At 51.3% G+C, this 13,931-nt stretch overlaps 5 protein-coding genes across 5 annotated transcripts; 3 read left to right on the forward strand and 2 right to left on the reverse strand.

Moving 5' to 3' along the window:
- Nucleotides 1–479: 479 nt before the first annotated feature.
- Nucleotides 480–4,247, reverse strand: chsA (chitin synthase I). The gene is made up of 5 exons (XM_058512797.1): nt 3,768–4,247; nt 3,392–3,570; nt 1,295–3,325; nt 720–1,235; nt 480–654 (listed from the first exon to the last, which is right to left on the reverse strand). The coding sequence occupies exons 1-5, from the start codon at nt 3,790–3,792 to the stop codon at nt 640–642; spliced, it is 2,766 nt and encodes a 921-aa protein (XP_058374126.1). The 5' UTR covers nt 3,793–4,247; the 3' UTR covers nt 480–639.
- A 408-nt stretch (nt 4,248–4,655) lies between these two features.
- Nucleotides 4,656–5,515, forward strand: ltpA (tyrosine protein phosphatase LTP1). Its single transcript, XM_058512798.1, has 2 exons — nt 4,656–4,756; nt 4,812–5,515. Exons 1-2 carry the CDS (start codon nt 4,696–4,698, stop codon nt 5,366–5,368), a joined length of 618 nt encoding a protein of 205 aa, XP_058374127.1. The 5' UTR covers nt 4,656–4,695; the 3' UTR covers nt 5,369–5,515.
- Nucleotides 5,516–5,638: 123 nt separating this feature from the next.
- On the reverse strand, nt 5,639–6,364 carry N7446_004050 (demethoxyubiquinone hydroxylase family protein; the record flags this gene model as incomplete). The annotated part of the gene is made up of 1 exon (XM_058512799.1): nt 5,639–6,364. The coding sequence occupies one exon, from the start codon at nt 6,362–6,364 to the stop codon at nt 5,639–5,641; it is 726 nt and encodes a 241-aa protein (XP_058374128.1).
- A 423-nt stretch (nt 6,365–6,787) lies between these two features.
- On the forward strand, nt 6,788–8,771 carry N7446_004051 (RNA polymerase-associated protein; the record flags this gene model as incomplete). Its single annotated transcript, XM_058512800.1, has 4 exons — nt 6,788–6,993; nt 7,057–7,805; nt 7,855–7,994; nt 8,043–8,771. 4 exons carry the CDS (start codon nt 6,788–6,790, stop codon nt 8,769–8,771), a joined length of 1,824 nt encoding a protein of 607 aa, XP_058374129.1.
- A 657-nt stretch (nt 8,772–9,428) lies between these two features.
- On the forward strand, nt 9,429–13,401 carry N7446_004052 (uncharacterized protein; the record flags this gene model as incomplete). The annotated part of the gene is made up of 2 exons (XM_058512801.1): nt 9,429–12,283; nt 12,336–13,401. The coding sequence occupies 2 exons, from the start codon at nt 9,429–9,431 to the stop codon at nt 13,399–13,401; spliced, it is 3,921 nt and encodes a 1,306-aa protein (XP_058374130.1).
- Between the last annotated feature and the right edge of the window lie 530 nt (nt 13,402–13,931).

Genomic DNA, 13,931 nt, shown 5'->3' on the forward strand with positions numbered 1-13,931 from the left:
TTGCGTTCTACATACATGTAGACGGTCGAAATATATTCTGGTCCACTATGATCACCTCATTCTACATACATCTCAGAAACAGGAATACACACCAACGCAACCGGCGCTTGTTCCACCCTCCTGATTCAAATAATTCCTTACTTTACCCAGATAGACTATTTTGCTTCCAATAATCCGGATCAAGTCATGCAGTTCATAGGACATATCATATTTGTCTATCACCAACACTAAAATTGGCACAAAATAATAAACCAGATCCCCATATCTACAAATAAAGTACACGAATTCCCACTCCAAATGAAAACTAAAAAGGAAATAAAGAAACACATAAAAGAAACACATCGCCATATCATGTCATTCCACTCGTTCCACATATCAAAACGAGAAAGGCACATCGCGGGGAGGTCATCACACATATTACATTGTCCCGTTTCCATCTCCATTTTCAGATCCATTTCAGAACCCCGTTACAAACCAGACCGGGCCCGCCGTGGTCATGGATTCTGAAATTCGTACTCTCCAACTCTGATGAATGTGAATCAAACGCGGAGGATATATGAAAACATTGCATAGCATGGTATTTGCTGTAAAGCGCAAGGAAGAGCAGAAGAACAATAGTTATGTTGAGAGATCGCTAAATCAAACACCGCGGAACTGGAGAAGGGAAATTTAGTATGCTTGAGATAGAGGAAGGAGAAGGGGAAGGGGAAAGGACTCACCATCCGAACAACCAGATACCACATCGCACCGACGAACTTGAACATTGACAGTCCGGCAACACTCCACAGAACAACTTCCATGTAAATCATGGAGCGCTCGCTCTGTGTGGCATCTTGGCCGTTACTGGAGCTAGACGACTTATCGAAGGTATCCAGGCCTGCGGCACTCAGAACAACGGCGCCAAGGGCGAAGTTGCAGAATACCCAGGCGAGAACGACAGCACTACGGAAACCCTTGTAGTAATCGGCCTGCTTCTCTTCCTCTGAGATGACCTGTACCTCCTTGGGTGGTTTCATGGCGAACTTGGCGATTTCCGCTTCATACTGTGCGTTCAAGTCGCCGTCGTCCTGTGGGATGTTGACGTCGACCTTGCCGCCGGGCTTAAGGTGGGCGGAGGGCAGTTTCTCGGCTTTGTCGTCTCCCTTTGTGCCCCAAGTGATGTCGTGGGTGTTACAGAATGCGTAGATGTTGAGGACGTTGATATAGGTCGGGGTAAGCAGGATGTATTGAATGAACTGAAAAGGAAATTAGCAAGGTGACAGATGGCTAACAAGGAATTGACTGGAAGACTTACACTGGTGAACATGTGCCAGGGGTCCAGGAAGATAAAGGACGCGATGAACCACATCACATAGGTCGACCCAAGTGAAACGATAATGGAGAAAAACGTCTTGTTCGTGAATAGCTGGGAAACAGTGAAACTGTTCGAGGCAACTTCTGTCTGAATGGATTTCACAGTGACGAAGACGGCAGCAAATGCAAGATATATCATAATCACGATCCAGAAATAGACCATGGTCATGTAGAACTTGTTTGACCCACCAGGTCGATTACCAAGAGCCAAAACGAAGCACGTAACGAGGGTTGCCAAGTAGAGCCATTCGAAAACGATACCAAGAACCTTACCAGCGGTACCTAATAGATCATCTGATCCGAGGTATGTTGTCAAGATGTGGAAGACCAAGAAGAAGTTACCAATACCGAACCAAGCAAAGATCATCGCAATCGTTTGGTAGATGAATTCAATCATCAGCATGAACTTGCGCATGAAGCTGTGGTCACTGCGGAAAATCTGATAGAAGTGGGCAATAGCGTAGACAGCAGCGAAGAAACTACCGTTGAGCCAACGGCGACGTTGCAAGATGAACTCGGCCATGCGGTCAGGCACGTCAGTCTCACCGGTTGACGACTTGACGTACTGAAGGAGCCATCTGCATTTCCGCTTGGAGACAATTTCGAAGCAAAGAATTCGATCCTCGGCCAAGTACATGTTGGCTGTGAAGATACCGGCATTGGCACCGTGCATCTTCTCACCCAAGAAATACCGCTCCAGAGGACCTTGTCCGTTCTTGTCATTCTGCAAAGCGACAAACCGATAAGCAGAGAACGCGCCGGGCAACACGGTAATGAACCCGAAAGAAGACTCCAGCGGCTTATCCAGAATGTTGCTCAGCTTGTACTCGAAGTTTTGACCGGCAACCAGAGGGTTCAGCAATTTCTTGCCGTGGGACAACATGACCTTAATCTCACCACAGGCACCACCGCACATAGGCTCGACATCAAAGGCCTTCCACAGGTGGTAGATGGAGTCTCTGCCAGGCTTGGTACCCGCATCGAGAAGGACACAAATGTTGGGATCCAAGACCCGACCAAAGGCCTGGAAGAACCATCTGTGGGAGTTGATCTTCTTCTGGTTCTTTTCCTTCAGACAGAAGATCATCTGCACGGGAGGTCCCGATCTAGGCTTGAGATGCACCTGGGTGCCCTTGACTTCCAATCCGACTTGGGTTGTGTATTCGTAGATGTGGGCTGTCACGTCCTTGCCGTTGACTTGCTGCTTAGCAATTCCATCCTGATACACACCCAGACCTGCTAGAACGGCGCGCGTGCGGGGGTTGATCTTTGCACGGCCGTCACTGATAACACAAACCACGATCTTCTTCCATGCGTCCTTGCCCCAGGTTTTGCTGCTTGTGCGCGAGCACATATGATCAATGTTCTTGAAAACACCGGACATGGTTCGCGCAAACAGGAAGTCGTCCTCATTATACATGGTCACGACAATAAACAGCTCCGTGTGACGAGGCTTTGCGAAGAGTTTCTGGCGCAGAGTGAACCGTTCCTCGAAGAAATCAGCAGGGTCGCAAGTTGCGGCCGAGTATCGCATATGCGTAAACTCGTCACGGCCGGGGGGCTCTGCATGAGGAACTTGACTGAGCAGTTTCGGGGCAATGGGGCAATCAAGGACGAGGTTGCCGTTGAACAGCTGGACTTCCTTCACTGTCTTCCAGCGGCGGATAGGTTGAGGACTTGGTGTTGGTTGTATCTCGTCGTGGAACTCATCGGTGTATGGGTCCGGCCCGAAAGGATTGTCGCTCGGGTGAAGCATGGGCTCGTGTGTATCATCGAATGGGGTGTGACCTCCCTCTGGATACTGGCCAAGGTCATAATCGTCATGATGGGTGTGTGTAGGCTCATAAGGTTGAGTGTAGTAAGCATCGTGATGGGCTTCGGGATCCACCGAGTACTCATGACCGGGGTAAGGACGTTGCGCATCATAGGCGTCGTGGTGGCCATAGGAGTTGTAAACGTTCTCGACTGAATACTGTGTTGGAGAAAACGATGGTCAGTTCCAGCCACAAGACACCAATCATTGTTGCGCAATACTCACAGTCGGTTGCTCAGCTAGGCGATCGCTAGATGGCATGGGCAGGTGCGCAGGAGGAGCATATGGGTTGTCCGATAGCTGGTAGCCATCCAGCGGTCGGGCCGGCGAGGGAGTGCGATTTGTGTAGCTAGTGACGTGAGAAGGATTCAGCATGGGAGAGCGATGTTCGTCCCCAAACGGATCTGGTTGCGGCATTGTCAGTTCTGAGGCAGTGGATGCTTAACGGGAGGTTAAAACGCAAGAGCTTGACTGCACGACTTCCACAGTAACCATTTAATCAATGACCAGCACTGATTTGAGACAGGTTTCAGGTGGACAAGCATGCGCAAGCAATATGGGAAGAAAGAGGGTCCAATAGGGCCGTAAGACAAGCACTAACCTTCTCCGACGCGATTGTAGGCCATGGTGGATAGCGAGCCTCGGGATTGAGTTCAGCGAAATTATGCTACCCCGACGTTCGTTGCAGGGGGTTTGGAGATTGCGCCAGGAGCGCCAAGTGGAATCTTGAGCGTCAACGGGAGATTTGACTAGTCCGACTTGACGGACGCGGACTCTCGGCGCTGTTTCAGGTAGGGGCTTCAAGCGAAATTTGACTAGGAGAAATGAGGATGGATAGGTTGGTTGCAAAAGTGAGAAGCAGGCGGAATAAACCTAGGTCCGCTCTGTTTGGTGTTTACGACGCCCCAGTCGATCCCAGAGATGAAGGTGGAGATAGGACGAATCAGTGTCTGTGCTGGGCTCCGCACTGCCCTGTGGATGTATTGTTCACACGATGATAATACTGTAATAGCGAAAAGAGATTCGGAACAAAAGCCCCAATAAGACTGCAGTTCATCAAACCAGAGACACCTGAAACATGTGAGCCACGGTTGGAAGAGGCAACTCTCCGCTCGTCAGTCGTGCGTGTTTTGTTACTGGGCCAACTGCGCCTGAGCCACAGTCTTGGCAGTGGCTGTACCCACACCTTGTGCTTAGTCATTCCCCTTCCATGGGAGGCGCTGCAAATTCTTATTCTTTTTTTAGCATCGATAAGGTATATAGGAAAAGAATTATACTATCAGTGTGATGTATAAAGTAGCTGCCTGTTCTTAGAATAGCCAATTTTACTAGCTTATGCCAAGGTCTGCACATCATACTGTACCTGTACCTGTGTCTTGCCCTGTAGCAACGACGTATTGCATCTGGTGGGGTCTTAGGGCCTATCGATAAGTCCCCAACTTAAACACTCATTTTCAAGCTGTAATTTATTCAGTTGCTGCCTACACAACCCTAAGCAAGGTCCCGGGACATTCATCCTACCCCACATTATGACTGGCAACTCGAACGGACGCCCGGCAAATGTCCTATTTGTCTGCCTGGGCAACATCTGTACGTGCACCCTTGGCTTTTCCCCCCGCGATGACGACATACTAATCCAGTATAGGTCGTTCTCCGATGGCAGAAGGTGTCTTCCGCAACTTCGCCGCATCCCATGCCTTAATTGGAGAGATCGACTCGGCCGGCACTGCCGCATACCACAGCCTTGAGCCTCCCGACCCCCGTACCATGTCCACTCTGCGTCGCCACAAGATCGCCGATTATGACCATGCCGCCCGCAAAGTGACCCGGGAGGACTTCCTCACCTTCGACTACCTCCTTGCCATGGACAAGTCGAACTTGCGCGAGTTGTTGCATGAGCGGGAGTCGGTCATTGCGGCTTTGCAGCGCAAATCTGCTTCCAAGTCGGGGGCCAAAGGCACACGATCGCATGTCGACGCTGCGATTGGCGAATATGGGGAGGATGCGAAGGTTGCGGTGGTGCGGATGTTTGGTGATTTCGGTAAAGCTGGAAAGCTGAATGACCGCGTTGGTGGTGGTGAGGTCGTCCAAGACCCTTACTATGGTGGTGCCAATGGTTTCGAAGAGGTTTACCAGCAGGTCGTGCGATTCTCTCAGAACTTCGTTGACTATCTGGAGCAGAACCCTCTCAGCTCTGAGTAAAGGGTCTCCTCAAACCAGCAAGGCTTCACAGGCCAAGCACATGTATAGAGAAGACGGCGCTACTTTGTTGATACCCTACTTCATGAGCGAGCAGTTTTGATAGATACATCAAGCAGATAGTGAATATCAAAATAGAAGATATGATTGCATAGTTTCCATCCTCAGAAAAATATTTGGTATTGTACATTGAGTGCTGAACGCGAACAAAATATATGTATGGCTAGGTGATGGATTGACCAGCCAAGGAAACATTCCCACCATCATCGAACATCAAATCTTCTCGCTGATCTTAATAGCGGTCCTGCAGCCAAAGCGAATGACGTCCACAAGGGGATCATAAGGCTTCGCTTCCTTGGAGTCATTGGCAACAGCATGGTCGAGATGTTCTAGTTCCTCGTCCCGAATCCTCCGGAATGTGGCCAGCATATCCTTAAGCTCTTCATCAAGCTCCTCTCCCCGCCTCTCAGCATCCGCCTCCCAGGACAGAATCTCCCTCACTTGGTCATTGTAGTGAGACCCAATCTCCGTCTCAACGGCCTCGGTGCACGCCATCGCGGCTTCGCGACCCAGTGCCGCCGTGGACCACCCCAGGAATGTGGCTGCTACCTCCCACGCGGGATACATAGCGGTTGGTCGGACCTGGTGCTTCGCAACGAGCCCATTGAACGTTTTGAGATGCCCGGCTTCTTGGTCGTACATGTGTTTCATCAAAGGCCGGAGGTGTGGGTATGAACGAACGATCTGGGGCGTCTGGGCTGTGTAAATCAGGGTCGCGGCGAGCTCCCCGGCTTGATTGACTCGTAGAGCGCTGTCCATAAACTCGCGTTGCTCCTTGCTGAGGACGTAGCGAGGCTTGGGCTCACCGGCGGTGCCGGCGGTGGTTGAGGCGTGCCGACATTGGCTGTATTTGACCGTTGATGGAGCGAGGAAGTCGAGGAAAACTGGTGATGGTGCACGCATGGGCTGGCGGCACAAATTCAAGGCGCAATTGCGCATCATTGGTAGGGATGCCATTAAAAATTGGGTTGAACGATAATTATGAGGCTATTTCGAGCGACGAAGCTCCGAGGCCGCGTTGACCGCCTTCGCTAGCGAGATTGGCGCGGAACGTCATGAATTCATGCCAACTTGCGACGAACACTCATGCGCTTTCAAGATACCCTGCAATACGTTCGCTTCATCTAGCGCATAGTGTGTTTGCCGACTTTGGATCGTTGAAAGTCCAGTGTGAAGCATTTGGGCCTCATTTGGACGGTGTTCTACTACCACTTCGTCACTTGGGTGTCGACTCTCTTCAGGAGGGATAGATCAATAGGAAAACACACCTATTGTTCTATAAGGCGAATCCTTGTTTGGGAGTAGCACTTTTTGGAGTTAACGATTATCTTAAGGGATTAGTCTATTGGAAGGCTATTCAAAATGGCGGACGATCTGGATGCTGAGTTGCTCGCTTTGGCGGGTGACTCTGAGGAGGAAACCTCACCACCATCCAAATCGCCGGCGCACTCTGCTTCCTCACATGCCGACAGAGATCATTCACCGGCAGCCATGGGTCGCAAAGGAACTGCTAAGCCGGTTCCCCGCCGGGCTCGGAAGCCCGTGAAGGATGAATCCGAAGGCGAAGTGTGAGATATCCCCCTCAGTCTGCTTGATGATATCCGTGACTAATCCGTGGATCTGCTGTACAGTTCCGAAACTGGCTCCCGTCACTCTCTCCAGTCTGCCCCCATGTCCGAGTCAGACTCGGAGTCCGAGAAATCCGACCAAGATGATGAGGATCGCCCCATTTTCCCGTACGACAAGCTGTACTACTCGGCACAGGATAAGAAGGACATCATGGCCATGCCCGAAATCCAGCGCGAGGAAACCTTGTCTGAGCGCGCCCAACAAGTTGATCGCCACAACCAGGACCTTGCTCTCCGACGCCTGCTAGCATCCCGATCCCGCGAGGAAGCCCGGGCTGCTAAGAAAGCCAAGCGAAAGGCTGGTTCCGCCGGTTTGGATGACTCCCAGCGCAAGAGCTCTCGCCAGAAGACCACTCTTGGTGGCCGCAAGGTTGGAGAAACTTCTGGAGCCATTGAGGCTTACAAGCGTCAGCGTGAACAGAAGGGCAAGCGGGATGAACTCCGCCGCCGTGATCCCACCCAGTCTCGCCGTCGTTCCCGTTCCATGGGATCTGAAGTCTCTGATGAAGATGCTGATGCTGAGAGTGATCTTGAATTGGACGATCGTGTTGGTCGTTCTCCCTCCCTGCCAAAGGACGACCCACCTGCTGAGCTTCGTGATATTCAACGTGCTCGTGTTGGTCGCAGCAACTTTGCTCAGGTCTGCTTCTACCCTGGATTTGAAAGTGCCATGCAGGGCTGCTATGCCCGCGTCAATATTGGCCCGAACGCAGAGACTGGCCAGAACGAATATCGCATGTGCCTTATCTCTGGTAAGATATTTCGGATGTTGTTGATTCTCTAAACTAACAACGTTTCTAGGCTTTGCCCAGGGCAAACCCTATGCTATTGAAGGATCCAACGGTCGTCCTTTTGTCACAGATCAGTATGTCAAGCTGGCGCATGGCAAGGCTGTAAAGGAATTCCCTTTCATTGCCTGCTCGGATTCTCCTTTCACCGAGGTTTGTGAAACTTCTCCTTAACATTGAATCACATTAACAATGATCCAGAACGAGTACAACCGTTACCGCAAGACTTTGGCTGCCGAGGACATCAAGTTGGCTACGCAAGGAAAGCTGGCCTCTAAGGTCACTGACATCAACCGCCTGATCAACCACCAATTCACTAAAGATGAGTTGAACCAGAAGCTGCTTCGCCAGGGTGCATTCGACCAGAAATGGAACATCCTCAAGCGTGCTGATATTGAACGCGACTTGAAGTTCGCCAAAGCCAATGGAAACATCGAAGATGCTGAGCGGCTGGAGAAGGAATTGGATCAGATCCTGAACCCTACCCTCTCCTGGGGAACGACTCTCACCAAGAAAGAGATCGACCAGAAGCCGATGGAAGCCGAGCGTGTCCACCAGATCAACATCCGTAACCAAAAGCTCAACTATGAGAACGTGCGTCGTGCTCAGATTGAGGAGCGCAAGGCCGCTCGCAAGTCCGCAGCAGCTGTCGCTCGCGGTGAAGCCGCCGCCGATCCGTTCATGCGTGTGCGAACAGTGGCTAAGACCCATCACGACGTCAGTGGACCCAGCCAACCTGTTCCTATTACCGATGTTACTCCTGTCGATGGGCCCAAGGATACTCTCAAGCCCAGCAACGGCAGTTCTGCAGTTGGTACACCTTCCGGAATCACCCCCAAGAAGTCCAAGAGTGGTTTCATGATCAGTCACCGCAACAACGATGATGAGAACATCGCGGCCCTCGATATGGACATCGACATTGAGATCTGATTATGCCACTCCTAACATTCCACTGTTTTCTGCATCTTCCTTTTTACGCCCTGAACCGGCTTGCTGAGGTTTGCTTTCCGGATTATCTGGTTACGTGATTCCCTTTAAATCCGATGTACACTCCTGGAGGGACCACTGGTGGTCATTGGCGCATGGCCAAGACTGCATTGTGACTTTATTGTTTTAGCTTTTCCCCTAACCTTTTCTTTCGCAATATTTGAGGAGTCGGTGGATGATTTAACGGCGTCATTTCAGAAAATAGCATTCATTCTTGTATTATGAGACTTCTGGGAACGCATCATGAGCAATACAATCATCCTTTTTATGGTTGGTAAGAGCGTGGATTCGCCGGTACCTGTTGAGGGAACGAGGTTATTTCCATAGGAGCTTTCACAAATGGAACATCCACCTTTACTTTATCCTTAAAAAACGACATCAGTCTGTAGTCTCGTCCATAATGAAAATTTACGATAAGATAGCAATCACGTGTGGGGCCTAGCAACGCGAGGCACGCGCATCGCGTCCGTACTATGCGCCCTTGAACCTCCACTGCACCTTGACTTGGACCTTGGTTTGCAACTTCCCTTATCCAACTGACCCCATTATGAAATTATACCCGCGATAATCACCCTGAAGTACGAGAACATTTACGACAACATGTCCTCACCGTCCACACCACGCTCGACGCGTTCCGCGTCCCCCGGCGGTTCGCCGAACATTATTACACCCGGCCAAAAGATTAAAGCCATGCTGGCTGAATTTGACAGTGACTCGGAGGATGATACACAAAATGCTAAATCGACATCTGCTGCACCAAAAACCACTTTAGCGCGCGATTCCACGTCAACCACCCAAAAACACAACGACGGTCAAGCACACGACTCGGAAGATTCAAGTAGTGAAGACGATATTGCCCGCCCCAAGGGTCGAATGGCTGCCCGGATGCAGGGCAATACCACGAAATCACCCAATTCAAATGAAGCAGACTCCGCATTCGCCCGTGTCTCCAAGGCACTCCGGTCCAAAAGAGAACAGGCCCAGAAGCCGCAGCAGGCAGAGCCCACAACCAACGATGAATCCAGTGAAGACGAAATCCCTACGGCTGGTCCGAGGAGAAAGAACAATCCCAGATCTAAATCACCAGAGTCCGACAAAGAGCCCAGCCAAACTCCCCCACGTCTAAGATCCGAATCTCCCCTATTCGTGTCTTCTCCTGCTGAGCCGCGTGACGACCCCGCCAACAGCAATGACAATGATGACGACACTGAAGAAAAGCCTAAAGGGAACGCCCGATTCCTTTCCCTTGTTGCCCAGAAACGCAAGGAGCGCGAGGAGCGAGAGAAAGCCTTGGCCGAGAAGAAGGCTGCTGCTCGGAAAGCACAGATGGAGCACTTCAATTCTGAGGTCCTTTCTGGTGAGGAAAGCGGTGCTGATGACCCTGGCTCCGCTCACAAGCTCTCTCAGAAGGCCCGTCAACCCCGCAAGGCGAGCAAGAAAGCTCTGGATGAGATGAGACAGGAGACACAGCGAATGAGCCGTAATATGCAATTGGCTCACCAGGCAAAGACCAAGAAGAAGATTACCAAAGAGAGTCTCTTCGCCCGATTTAACTTTATGCAACCTGAACCTTCAGCCACCGAACAACCTGCGGTAAACTCATCGTCCACTGCCGGCTCGCAAAACTCGTCTGATGGAGAACTACGCAAGCTCAAAGACACCCCACATACTTCTCCACTGATTGGCGTAGCCGATGAAAGCAAGCCGACTGCTGTTGGTTCCGAGGCTCAAACACAAGCTACTGATATCGGCATGGATACGAACCAGGAAGATCTGCCTATTTTCGACGAAGTGGTAGCTGGAAAAGCTGAGACGGGGCAAGCTCAAGAGTCTGAAGTCAAACAGGTTTCACCCTCTGTACCCGAAGCCGCCAAAGAAAAGAGAATCTCTCGCCCTCTCACTCAACCGCCTATTCGCGTGCTGCTTTCCCGACAAGCAGTTGCCGCGAACACCCATGGTGACGACGATTCTGACAGCGACTTAGAGGTGGTTACTTCACCTGGCAAGTGTCGTCGGATCGCAGCATTCGAAAATCTCCCTACCCGCCAGATGCAAGAAGACCCTGGTACGACCAGGCTCAAGGCATTGGCACACTTGACGTCTCCCTCACGCAAACGGGCCTCAATGAACAACGCAGAACTCTCTGCGAACCTATTGTACAAAGCTCGACAGCAAGCCGCCAAGGAGCGCCGTGAACGAATCGAAGAACTCCGGGCTAAGGGTGTGGTCATCGAAACCGCCGAGGAGCGAGCAGCCATGGAAGATGACATGGAGAACCTTGTTGAGAAGGCTCGCAAAGAGGCAGATGAGATTGCCCGTCTTGAGAAGGCTGCTAAGAAGAAGGAAGGACAGAATGACGAGGATGACGAGGATGAGGATGATGACTATCAGCTTTCTGGCTCTGACGAAGAGGCATATGGCGAGGGTGACGATGAAGATGAAGATGAAGAGGAGGAAACCGGTAGCGTGAATGGCAAAGCCGGGCTTGTCGAACAGGAGGCAGACGAAAACGACGAATCCGCTGACGAACAAAGTGAAGGTCTACCTTCAGACACCGAAAAAGAACTCGCGCCTTCCGCCAGACGCAAGCGCCGAACACGAGTGGTCAGCGATGACGAAGATGAAGAGGATCACCCCCAGGCACCATCGACGCCTGTGAGAGCGCCGAGTCATGTCCCCCACTCGGCTGAACGACCCAATTTGCCTGGTCTGGGAACGCCTGGCGATATGTCTCTCGGTCTGACTCAGGCCTTTGCCTCCACATTAGATGGCAATGGTGCAGATAGCCAACCAGGGTCCGCCACCATCCCTTTCTCTTTGCCCGACCCAGGTCGACCTGTGCCCCAGCTTCGGAAGGAGGAATCCGAGATCCTTGTCCGAGACAGCCAGGAGCATCCACATGACAAAGACTTCATGGAGGGTTACTCGCAGAACGTAACTCGGGTATCGGAGTCGCCTGCTCCACACCATTTCTCAGAGTATTCTCAACTACCGGACCCAACCCAAGATGAAGGCTTCGTCTTCTCACCATTTGATCCTGCGAAAAGATGGAGAGACACACCTCCTGTCTCGACCATTGATACAGTTCTCGTTGGTCAAAGCCAGTCACCCATTGCGGAGCGAAAGCGCAAGATGTTGCGGCGGGGCCGCGCCACTGAACTCTCTCAGGTCGAGGAAGATGAACATGAAGGTGACTTTGAGATCAATGCCAATGCCTTTAATGTCATGAAGAAGGACAAGGTTACGAAGAAGAAGTCTGCCCCTGAATACAACAAGAAGAACAGTATGGCGAAAGAAATTGTTGATGAGGCTGCCGAGGAATCCGAAGATGAATATGCAGGCCTCGGAGGTCATAGTGATGACAGTGATGGCGAAGAAAATGCCATTGATCGCCAGATGATCAACGACAACAGTGGTGAGGTGGTTGACGAGAAGCAACTCGCCGCCCTCAATGCGTAAGTTTACTTCATGTCTTGTTCAATTATTGCAATGCTAACAAGCTCTCAGTGTCCACGATCGCAACCGTGACGAGAAAGACGTTGCCAAGCTCATGAGAGACATCACAACTGGAGCCCTCCGCCGCCGCAAAAATGCTGATGATGACTTTGATCTTGACGACTCAGACGATGAGCACTTGGCACGACGCCGTGAAAAGCAACGCGAATTCGCCAAGATGCGTCGTGCTCTTCTCGCAGACGAGAAAATCGGCGAGATTGCCGAAAATCCCAAGAAAGCGGCATTCTTCAAGGCCGTTGAGGATCGCGAAGTCGATGATGATTTCAATATCGACTTCCTCGAGGAAGAGGAGGGCGGCTCTCAGGCTGAAGCATCCCAAGATGCTACACCCGAGGAACAGTCACACCATGCATCAAATGAGGGCAAGAAGCGCAAGCGCCCTCTTGAACCATCCGCTGAAGATTCCACCAACCGACCCCCACCTAATCTCCGTCGCACTCCTGCCAGCGCAATGTCCAAGAAACCAGCTACCCTGGCTGAGATCCGTGAGACGCTGTCCTTTCTCACTGAGACCCCCGAATACGATTCCTTCCACGAGGATGCTTCCCTCGACGAGGCCGAGGACTGGAACGAAAGCGAAGACGCATCCGGCGCCGAAGAAGGCCATTCGGAAGACCAACAATCCGACAACACCTTCGCCAGACCCAGCCACCCACGCCGAACACGCGGAGTGGTCGTCGATCGTCTCGCCCTCCTCCGACAAGCATCATCCAACTCCGCCACAAACTCCTCCGGATCTGGAAACGGCAAGATGGCATTCTCAACGGGCAATAGTGACGGTCCGATTGGATTCCGTCCTCCACAGCTCTTGCGCCGTGTCACAACCGGCTCTTCATCTTCCAGCAACTCAAGCACCACCTCCAACCGCGTTTCAAAGGCCGCGGCTTCAGGACCGAAGAAGGGCGGCGCTGTCAATTCATACACAGCTGCGCGTGAGCGTGAGCGTGAGAAGGAGCTGCGCATTAAGCAGCGGAGTGGTGCGTCCAATATTGCTAAGCTGTTGAATAAGCATACTGGTGGTGGGCTTGGTGCTTTGGGTAAAGGCCAGTGGGATTAGTGGTTTTATCATGGAATGTGTAATGAGGTGCCTTGCTTGTACATGGGTTTTGCGATTATTTCAGTTCCTTACTATCATGGGATGGAGTTAACTTTTCTGGCGTTGAGGTCATACTGGACAATGGAATATCTTGAAGCATTCTTGATTGATACAGGGCCCATGCAAGGTGTCGATCATTCCCACAACCGGATGAAAACAAGAATGCAAGGGTATTGGGGAGGATGGAGGTCCATTGAGCTGTAGTGCAGACCAAATGGGGTTTCATTTTCTGACAAGAAAGCTCAATTTAACGGGAATGGGAAATCCTCATTCGCTCTGCAACAACTCCACACCGTGCATTGTTTCCAGTTTGGTTCCTCACTTTTGCATCTCTTTATGGGCGATTTAGTCGGTTTCCCTTGCGGATCTACTACCACTTCTACCTATTCGTTTACTAAAGGTCTGCATTTTCCCGTATACCTAAACATTGATATCCCATTCTTTTCGAAGGTGTATTTTGTGCAGCAAACCCAAGGCGCCAATGCTTATCC

Source organism: Penicillium canescens (genome assembly GCF_028828765.1).
Source record: "Penicillium canescens strain IBT 15451 chromosome Unknown utg000003l_segment0_segment0, whole genome shotgun sequence".
NCBI lineage: Eukaryota > Fungi > Ascomycota > Eurotiomycetes > Eurotiales > Aspergillaceae > Penicillium > Penicillium canescens.

What these genes read in the sequence shown, in the direction of transcription:
- ltpA (XM_058512798.1), top strand. Translation starts at nt 4,696, where the DNA reads ATGACTGGCAACTCGAACGGACGCCCGGCAAATGTCCTATTTGTCTGC. An exon ending in TGTCTGCCTGGGCAACATCT is followed by an intron (nt 4,757 to 4,811) that starts GTACGTGCACCC and finishes AATCCAGTATAG; the next exon opens with GTCGTTCTCCGATGGCAGAA.
- chsA (XM_058512797.1), bottom strand. Translation starts at nt 3,792, where the DNA reads ATGGCCTACAATCGCGTCGGAGAAG. An exon ending in CTACAATCGCGTCGGAGAAG is followed by an intron (nt 3,571 to 3,767) that starts GTTAGTGCTTGT and finishes TGCCGCAACCAG; the next exon opens with ATCCGTTTGGGGACGAACAT. An exon ending in CCTGGCACATGTTCACCAGT is followed by an intron (nt 1,236 to 1,294) that starts GTAAGTCTTCCA and finishes TTTCCTTTTCAG; the next exon opens with TTCATTCAATACATCCTGCT.